Here is a 10,179-nt window from a genome sequence, read left to right as displayed (position 1 = left end):
ACCCTATCGAACACCAGAATAAATGAATAATGAATTGCACCCCCTAAATATTGCCTCGATGCGGGATTATCCAAAATCAAGTCATTTTTTCCCCTCGGTGGTTGTGGGCATTTTTATTTAACTCTGTATCGGGTACCATCATATTCTTGAAACATCTTATTGCATATTGTGTGTCCCGTTCATGTGGAATATTTGTTTGCAATGCGTAATATCGGGTGTCCAAGTCTAAGACATGACAGTACGTTGACTGCAGTGGCTGCAGGGACTGCAGGAGCTGCAAGGGTTGCATTCCCCCGCCAAACGCCTGGCGCCTGCAGCCCCTGCAGTCAGTGCATATTAGGATATACCCAACGTACTGTCATGTCTTAGCCTGAACACCTGAACACCGGGTAGTTTTTCCATGCGAATGTGTTCAGTTTGTATTTACACACATGCCTGTTAATTTGAGAGCAGGAGGACACCATATTTAATAAACACAACCATTGACATCTTTGCCAACAATTTATTTTCTTCTCTTTCGCACAAAGAAAGTAAAGAACTAGAGCAGCTAGCTTTAAAATGTCACAATTGTAATGTACAATATGATTAATGATGTATATGTACATTTTGAGCTGCGCGCAATAGCAACTTGAACAACTAGGTACATGGATCACAGTCATCTTTCTTAATTAATGACGCTCTACGAATATCACATTTTCACACTCACGCAGGCAAATTTTCACTCACACATTTACACAATTCACATAATCGAGAAATTAGGTCTAAATGCTACTCTGCGTTTCATCCCCCGACGGAAACAATATTTTTCTCTTTAATTTAAACTAATTTATTGTAAACATTCCCGATTAAATTTATGTCTTTATCAAGAAACGGTCAGAGACAGATATAAAAATACACAACCCAAATGTGATGTTACACTCAAATCAAATAGTAATTGTACTAATAAAGTATCGATTAATGGTCCCTATATATTGAGTCATATCAGTTCTAGATGCACTGGTAAAAGAAATGCGTTTTCGCAGCGGTTGTATTACCGGAATTGTAAGAACGTTTTCCAGAAACGATACGTTTCTTACAGCTACAATAAACACATAATGTCAGTCATGTTGGCTAAAGTACTTCTCAAAAAGGTAAGGACACGAACTTAAAACGTATATTTAATGAAAAAACATATAAAACACTACGCCCAATGTGTTTAAGGACAATCAAGAATGGTTCTGATAAAACAACACATTTAAAAATGCCAAGCACCATCCCGCAAAAAAATGGCCCGAAATCGTAACTGCGTTGATTTGAAGTGCTACTTTTAATACATTCTTCTCACTGTCATCAAATAACGATATAGTGAACCCCCAACTGATTAATAATTTAGATTAGGTTTTAGATAAAGGTAAAAATAGCTGTAGAAAACGGCATCATTTTAACAAATTCTTACAATGATCGAAACTATGCATAGTCCAGCCGCAAAAAATAAAATGGTACGAGGAAGAATAGGGCACTGCTTCACTCTTGATATGTCTGAGATCTCGGTCGCCATTGCGACAACGAGTCAAACTTTCCGAGAAAGGATGACAACCTGTTCAAGTCTTGAGCCAACGCGTGAACGTCATGGGCGCACTTTTCCTGGTCGCACATCGCCCAAGCGCGCCTTAACCGACGGAGCTCCTGCTCGACCGACCAGCGTTCGAGGCAACATCTTTTGGAACACGGATTGCTCGTTCTGTCCACGACTTCCAGCTACACGAGCAGGTGCAAAACCAGACTGAAGGCGAGGACGCAGAGGGCGGACGAGAAGGTGGTGGCCGCCGTTGAAGGTGTGGGCTGCTCCTCGTCGTGCGGACTCCTGTCCTCACCAGAGGGGCCAGCTAAAAGCAACACGTCATGTTGTCTTCCTCTAGCAACTCGACTCTTTCCGCACTCCCCTCCCCCAACTCTCTCTCTCTCTCTCTCTCTCTCTCGTACCAATCAGATGTGTACCGGGCGCGCTCATCTTTCTCACCACCGTCCTCTCTCATGCAATCCCACATAATACGTTAACACGACTCACTTGCTTACAAAGACCCTCCCCAACCCGCACTGGTTTAGATAACAGACGTCTACACAATACATTAATTTGACTCCATTCACGACATATAGAAAAAATAGAGAACAAAAAACAACAAATATAAAACCTAACAACAAAGTCGACCGAGTCGGTTGGACTGCGGCTTGCCGACATTATAAGTATATCAGAAAACACCGGAAATCGAAAAAGCACAACCCGATAGAAAATACGAAAGGAGTCCGTGCGCCCCTCACAGAAACTGACTCCACCCTCTAGATCATAGTCTACAGCCGACAACGAACAGTACAACACATGTCCTACCCACACGCATTTCGTTTCTCAGTCATGGTCAGCCACACATGCACACACGAAAACAATTGACCCCATCCTCACCAGCAGCACACCACGCTCTCACACACACTCACGCATTCACACACTCACGTCGTCCACATTCAAACGGTAGCTCAGGACAGAGTGGACAACACAACACGGCTCGACGCGGCTGGGGCGCGGCGCGGCGGGGCTGAGTATGGTGGGGGAACCCCATCCGATGCTGTTATCGGCCTGGAAATAATCAGGTGGACAGGGTTGGCGTTAAACACCCGACAAGATGTAATGTAGGACTGATTGATTCAAATGAGTGGATGCATGCGTGCATTGAAAACACACACAGACGCAAACGCGCGCGCCAGGCTCTCGGGGAAGTAAAGTATTTTTGTTTACGATACCTCAGCCGACAGCGCATGCATCAAATGTGTGTGGTTTATGATGAAACTAGCCCCAAAAACAATCTACACACCGTAGAGCCAGTGCATATAACATATAAACAAACAAGCCAAAGTGCACGTACTGAAGGGTTCACCACTATCCCGCAAACACGGATGCAAACAAACCAAATACTACGCAAATCTACACACAAATAAAACGGGTGCGCACACAAACGTTTTCACGCACACGCACAAGCACACACACACACACACACACACACACGCACACGCACACGCACACGCACACGCACACGCACACACACCTCACACTGCACGCACCCAATTCCATTACCCCTTCAAACATCGCATGCAATATGGTGAAAAGGAGAAAGTTGGTGTACTATTATTCCCTTTTTTTACCTCAGCCCTTGCCATTTCTTCCCGTTTCAGGGAAGAACGGGCTGGAGCTACTAATTGAGGGTGTGAGAGAGAGAAGGGGGTGGGGAGTGCAAGAAGAGGAAGAGTAATGCCACAAAAAACCACACTATACTGGAAAAAATACACATTCGTTGAGTGAGGTAAAAACCAGATTAAAAGTATAAAAATGCTAAAAACTCAATGAAAAAATGGAACAAAAATGTCGTTATCGCTAGATTTAGTTGCACAATATAAAAATTTCATACGATTATTGGGTTAGCACTATGATTATTTGGATTTCGGAGTTAGATGTTTTAGTACAATTAATTTGTTATATTAGGTTGGCAAAAAATGAAACCCGGGTAGCACACGCACTATGTTGAAATACCGTGAGAATGATTGCCAAATAATTTGCGAAATACAGAGGAAAATCCAGGCATGAAGGTACGGAATAGAACTCCGTCTGGAACAGAAGAGACGGAAGCTTCGACGTGTCGGTGCATCACGATGCTAACTACTAGATGTTTGAACATGAGTGCAAAAGAAAAGCATAGACAGAAAAAACTATTTACTACGTGAAGTGCAAAACTGTGCAATTGTTTAAAATGTGACGTGCAAGTGAAAGTGAGTGCATCTTGAACATCTTTCATGAGCATGTTAAATTAATATTCTAAGCCGTAGGTGAGGAGTGTTAGGGGAAGACATCTTCTGTTAGATTTTAGAGTGCTCTTTACCAATGAGAAATGGTAATATCGAAACGATAGCAGAAAACTATCGAGTTTTATGTTGATCATATGAAGTAGTCGACACACTTCATTTCATACCATTAATATCATTTCGATATCGATTCGATACCCCGTCGTTTTCAATTTCTCCCTTGGTAGGACTCTTATCTTTTTTCAGAATACGCGATGCCTTCCCGTGGAACACGCCTAACCCTGTTCTGCTAGCCTCGAAATCCTTGCGGCAGACAAGCGGAAGGCACACAGGTAGCAGCACGCGCGGGGCGTAAATTTAGATCTGTAAAATTTACTGACTACTATCAACTGAATTGTAAGTCATTAAAATTATACCTCGTCGCAAAAACTGAAACACCCTTTAAACACAATTTTCTAAGTGAAACCTAACATTTTCAAAAGAAAAAAAAAGAAAAAAAAAGAAACATCCTGAAGGTATTAGTGCTGCAAATATAATTAATCATGCTCGGTTGCGGAAAGGTCAAATCCCCCACCCCAATTTTTTTCAAATTCCTGGGTAGCACCTGCTGCAAAAAGATTTGATCGATATGATAAAAGTGTTACCATGCAATAAATATAGTTTCAAAAATTTAACAGAAAAATGTTTACGACTTTCTGAAAATCCTATTACTTTTATTTGCTGGGTGAGTTTTAACGAGCGGTGCACAAACTGAAATTGTACAGTGCTTATTGTACGTACCATGCTTCATTCCTAATATGTACAGTCAACACGCCTTGACTCAAAAAATTACTGCGTTATTGTTATTACAATTATATTCGGGCATGACATTTCAATGCAAATTAGTCAGTTGATATTCGAGTTACTTTTTCAATGTAATGTAAATATTCTAAACGCCGATCCGCGTTCATGCAGGGCTTTGGAAACGGACCACTTTTTTTTTTAAGCGAGACGTATATTTTTATATTAATTTTTGTCTGTTCTTCTGCTTCCCCCATTGTGAGAAAGTCATCGGGAAACTCTGGACATTTAATAAAACTTGCCTTTCTCTTGTGATCGATGACTGCCCTCATCGAACGGTCAAATCAAAGCGCTCCTCCCACTCTCACTTACTTCTGCCAGACGTCTCTGATAAGTGAAAAGTTGCCCGGCTCTGTGGAGTGGTCCGTCCCCGCGCCCGTCTACCTGCCAGCATGCGGCCCCCCGCTCACCTGCGTCCAGGATCAGGTCGTCCACGTGGTCGTTCTCCGCCTCGTCACGATGGTACTCCTCGGCACTGCCCTGAGCCGCGGCCCCGGACACCTCTCCGTCTGCGAGGGGTGCCTTGGGGTCGGCGACGATCAGCGCCGAGAGCACCTTGTCGCGAACCTCCTTCTGCTCCGACTGCAAATTACCGAGAGCGCTGCCTTTGGTGGCGGAGCGGCAGCCGAACCACCAGTAGCCCGCCGGCCGGGGGAAGGGTGGGTTGGCGACGTCGACCTGTGAACACGAAGCAGGTGATAAGGTGATTGTGACTACTAACTCAGCAGACACTGGGAATGATGTGCTTAGGGTAAGGTCGTGAGCGAGGATTACGTCATTTTTAGAGCTTAAGCACTGTGTTCATGGCTCTCCATTTGAACTCAGGGTTGATTGCAACGACACTGGAAAAACAAACGTTACCATGGTAACGTTTCATAATGTGACCAAGCCCGGTAACGTTTCCTGATGCAACCTACCCCATGCAAAAGGATAGGGCCATCACAAACTGGTTGCATCACCAAACGTTACCTGGTTTGGTCGCGTCAAGAAACGTTACCTCGGTAACGTTTGTTTTTCCAGTGGAGAGACGCTGGGAAGGCCATGATAAGTGTCCCCGTAGGTTGGGTGACATTTTTCTGCAGGACTATCGTTCCCAGCACTTCGATAACCAGCCCGTAGATCGATCGGAGGCCCGAGAAAAAAGTGACCGACCCCCTAAAATGACGTGAGTTGTGCACGCCCTCTTAACAGTCCTAGATGCCCGGCGCTGGGGCGCGGCGCAGACTCACGGCGAACGCTCGGTCGTTGAAGCGGTAGTACTGGCCGCCCTTGAAGAAGTACGTGAAGCCGTTGGTGTACTGCAGCGCGGCGTCCAGGTCGTTGGGCAGCCCCTCCCAGTTGGCTATGGGCTTGGGGTACGTGTTCTTGACAGGGGGCCGTGACGAGGGGTCGAACCGCCAGAACTTGTCGCCTGCGAAAACAAAGTGACTGGGTGCAACAGCGGAGCGTGGCGTGGCGTGGCGTGGCGTGGGGGGCGATGCCGCCCCAAGCCAGGCCAGGCCCGCCCAGTGGGGGACAGCGGTTGTCGATTTTATTGGTGTCGATATCGGAGGCAGCCGAGCGTTGACAGGAATGAACAGCGTCGCCGTCATAAGCGTCTGCCCGCTGTCACGCTGCTCGTCCGTCTGGGTCACCAAAACGCCAAACAATTGTTTGGTCGAGAAATTGACATGGGCAAGCGCTTACGTTTGAAAAAGTAAATCTTGCCGTTGCCGCTCCAGACGAAGGCTGCGTCCAGGTTGTCTGGGATCCCGGTGAAGCCCTCGGAGATCGGCTTGGGGTAGTTGCCGTCCATTTTCCTCCCTGTGTATCTCCAGTACTGCGATCCCTTGAAGAAGTACGTCTTGCCGTTCTTGTAGGTGAAGGCGGCGTCGATGTCGCCGGGCAGCCCGGGCCAGCTTTTGGAGATGCGCTGCGGGTAGCCCGGCGCGATGCTCTCCTCCGTCAGCTTCCAGAAGTGCTGGCCTGCATCAGAGAGAGAGATCGAGTCTGAATCGTCTGCTCCCGCTCGTCTGCCAGTTGTCAGCAACTTGTTTCAGCGGTGATTGTTTCCGGTTCGGAGGTAATTCTTTTACGCCCGGTTACTTCCGGTGATGTATCCGGATGTCCAGGCTAAGATATGACAGTACGTTGGGTTGCCTATGCACTGGTTACAGGGGCTGCAGAGGGTAGGCGGGTGGTAGGGGAATGGCCGCTCCCTCACCACTCCCCTGCCAGCGCCCCGCCCCGCGCCTGGAGCCAGGGTATAGGCGACCCAACCAACCTACTGTGATGTCTTGGCCTGGACACCCGGTACACACTACTATTATATTTAGACAGCAGATGATTTGGCTCCCTCCCGCATGACTCACCCTTAAAAGCGAAGGTCGAGCCGTCCGCTGAGTTGAAGATGGTGTCGACAGAGGCGCTGGTGCAGAGCTCGGCGTCCTCCTCCGTGGGCGCCTCGGTGGTGCTGTGCCGGTTGGACGTTCCAGCGCTATCGCTATCGCTGTCCGTGTTCCTCGATTTGCGGCCGTAGAGTGCCTGGCGGATGAATTCGACGATTGAGTACGAGAAAATTATCCACTCACATGGGACGATCACAAGAAAAACTGAAGGCTTGACCAGTGTAAAAACATTTTCGATACTACACTAGTTGCAAACAAAGTTGCATTCGGTCTGTATGTGCACGAAAACGTCGCCTGTTTACGAACAAAAGTGTCCTTTTACATTTAGAGTGAAGCGCTTTTAAAATGTCCCATCTCCAAAGCAATGGCAATAATCATCGTCGAACAAAAAGCAGTGTACCAAATTGATCACCTTACAAGTGTACTACTACGGAGTTTAACACTTGTAAGCATTCAACTTGCTGTTCATGCACACTAACAAGTGTGATTAACAGTTGAACGCTTGGTTCAGCAGTGGTGGCTTACGAGACTATCGGGAGACATGCAGGTTACTGCGTTGGGCTGGGGAGAGATAGCCGCGGGGAGAGAGGTGAGGTCACCCCGTGCAACGCAGATGACTAAAGACAAACACGATTGCATGATCTCCTCACGATATCGGAATGAGTTACCACCTGATTCGACACTTCACGATGCAGCCAGCGCAGCCAGCTGAGAGCTCCGCAGTGCCATCGTGATGTCAGCCTGCATGCTGGTTGCTGGTGATCGTTTCGTTCCGCCCATGCCGCCGCCCCACCGCGTACCGGCCACCCGGCCAGCACCTCAGCGGAACCGGAACCGGCTTTGCTGGCTACTCTGTCCGTCCATCGGTCCGGCCGTCTTTCTATCCATCCGTCTGTCTGTCTGTCTGTCTGTCTGTCTGTCTGTCTGTCTTGAGCCTCCTTGCCCCCTTCTGATTGGAGCGAGAGGGAGAGAAGGGGAGGAAGACTGACGCACAGCGGAAGGAGCAACTTCCGATTAGCCATTCCGCAAACGGATTATCTTTAAGCCCCGCCCGCTCATTTCCACTCATTTCCCGTCCCCCCCTTGCGGGTGTCGGTAGCCCCGGTGTCACCTGGATTCCTTCGATGTCGTCCTCGTCCAGCGACAGGCTGGGGTCGTAGCCGCGGTAGAAGGGCGCCATGAGGGCGGCGCGCACGTCCGAGTGGGACAGCCCGAGCGAGTGGCCGAACTCGTGCGCCGCCACCTGCTTGAGGTTGGTGCCTGCAGTCACAAGGGCAACGGTTATTGACCGAAGAGGAAAGCGCTGGTGCACAAATTATCAGTTTTAGAGGGAGGGCTACTTTTTTATCATGGCTCCTACAATGGAACTTACGCCATACGGTTATTGACAATATAAGCTTTTTCCGGAACCTATGATGAACTGATGAAGTAGCAGTCCTGCCAGACAAAATGTTACTTCTTATGGGGATACATTTATCTTGACCTGCCGAACACTTCTGTTCACATGCAGGAGTGCAGCTGCCATGACAAAAGGCACCACTCTACCTAAAAATGACGTAATTTGCGCACAAACAAGGCAGTTCGTGTTGTTGTTGTTGACTGCGACGATCAGCGCGTTTCCACTGGTAAGTGCAGGCGAGACACGAGCGGCCGGACTTACCGCTGAACGAGTTGATGGTCCAGCGCTCCGAGTCGTCAAAGTGCGCGTCGCCGCCGTAGACGGGGAAGTAGGCGTGCGCCAGGGTGCCGCCGGGCCCGTCGAAGGGATCGCCGTCGCCGTGCTCGCCCCGCTCGAAGCGGATCTCGATGTGCACCGAGCCGCTCTGCTTGGGCGTGAAGGTGAGGTCCGTGTAGTCGGACCACAGCGAGAAGGCCTGACGGATCTCCTCGTCCACGTCCCGCTTTCGCAGGCGGGACGGGTACTTGGAGATTTTGTACGTCAGGTTCTTGACGCGCCAGCGGCTGCCTGCGGATCATGCGGACATCGGACACAGCATTGAGACACAGATAACAAAAGAAACCACAATACATGAATGGGATTTTCGCGCCACTTATTTAAAATCCTACTAATTGTTTGTGTGGTGCTGTATTTCTGGACTCAGTACAGGGTTTGGCTCGACAAGCAGACGCGTGTTGGAGTGCTATAGATTTGGAACCAAACTCAGCCGATCAGCCTTTAGCCACCAGCAGTGGAAGCCGCATCGGTTCAAAATAGTAGCGGGTAAGTCCTGCCTTCGAATGGGGCACGCCAAATTTGACTAAGTATGCCAACTAGACGCATTTCAGCGCAACGCAGTTTAGTTTTGAACAGTTTCCGAACGCCTCAGCCAAGTGGGTGGCAATAGATAAGGGATTATTAGCGACATGGCGAATATTTCTCGCCCCGCCACTTTTGGCTGTCGGCGGCGAAACGGCGAAACGAGCTGCTGCATCTGCGGGCCGGGCGCCGGGTCCACCCTGGCCCTGGCTCCGAGGTGGGTAGTGGGTGGTGGAGGGGGGAGGGGGGACCAGCCGCGGTCGCCATCCATATCCGTCCAGGAGCCAAGCCTGACAGCCCGGGCCTGCGCGACGAGCGCGGCGGCGGGCGCGTCCGGCGGCAGCACCGGCCCGGAGCCCGCGGCCCGCAGCATGGGCTGGGCCGGGCCGGGCCGAGGCTGGGCGACAAAGGAGACTTAAGTTTGTTTACGACGGTCTGGTCTGGCGTGGCCCGGCGGCGGGGTGGAGCGGCGCGAAGGCGATCCCGCCAGCGGGGCTCGGCGGGGGGCCCCTGACCTGCCGGGGATAGGCAGGCCCGCCTCGCGCCCGCGCAGCCACCGCAGGGGGTTGCCTATGGAGACGCAGCCTCGTCCGCTCTGGTAGGCCACGCGGGGCTGGGCAAAGATTTTAAGTAGGGATGCACGTTTTGGGGTAGAGGCATGCGGCAACTGGCTCGCTAAAGGAACTCGTTCACACTGCACTACACCTAACCCGGCGGCCCTCGGGGCCTCCCTTTAGTGGGTAGTATGGGAAATACTTTTGCTAAGACTTTTCACACGCACTCGAGCGCTGAAGTTGGGCGCGAGAGCAACGACACCCGGTATACGTCATACTCACAGGCGTTCGTAGTCTGTATGACACTCGAAATAAT

General features: G+C 49.8%; 1 protein-coding gene across 4 annotated transcripts in view; it reads right to left on the bottom strand.

Annotated features, from left to right (window-relative positions):
• Positions 1-482: 482 nt before the first annotated feature.
• Positions 483-10,179, bottom strand: part of LOC113213791 (matrix metalloproteinase-14) — a 47,522-nt gene continuing 37,825 nt past the window's right edge. The window contains exons 4-10 of one of the 4 annotated variants that reach the window (XM_052268014.1): positions 8,713-9,018; positions 8,164-8,312; positions 7,017-7,188; positions 6,352-6,630; positions 5,895-6,076; positions 5,076-5,343; positions 483-1,865 (exon numbers count right to left, since the gene is read on the bottom strand). In XM_052268014.1, the coding sequence (XP_052123974.1) occupies positions 1,738-1,865; positions 5,076-5,343; positions 5,895-6,076; positions 6,352-6,630; positions 7,017-7,188; positions 8,164-8,312; positions 8,713-9,018 (1,484 nt within the window). In that variant the 3' untranslated portion in view covers positions 483-1,737. Of the gene's footprint in view, positions 2,609-5,075; positions 5,344-5,894; positions 6,077-6,351; positions 6,631-7,016; positions 7,189-8,163; positions 8,313-8,712; positions 9,019-10,179 lie in introns of all 4 variants that reach the window. The other 3 variants (XM_052268016.1, XM_052268015.1, XM_052268017.1) reach the window with 3 other exon arrangements.

This window comes from Frankliniella occidentalis, unplaced genomic scaffold (assembly GCF_000697945.3).
Source record: "Frankliniella occidentalis isolate FOCC.00 unplaced genomic scaffold, Focc_3.1 Scaffold62, whole genome shotgun sequence".
Lineage (NCBI taxonomy): Eukaryota > Metazoa > Arthropoda > Insecta > Thysanoptera > Thripidae > Frankliniella > Frankliniella occidentalis.
The sequence above is the reverse complement of the archived record's forward strand: the minus strand, read 5'-3'. Positions and strand labels throughout refer to the sequence as shown.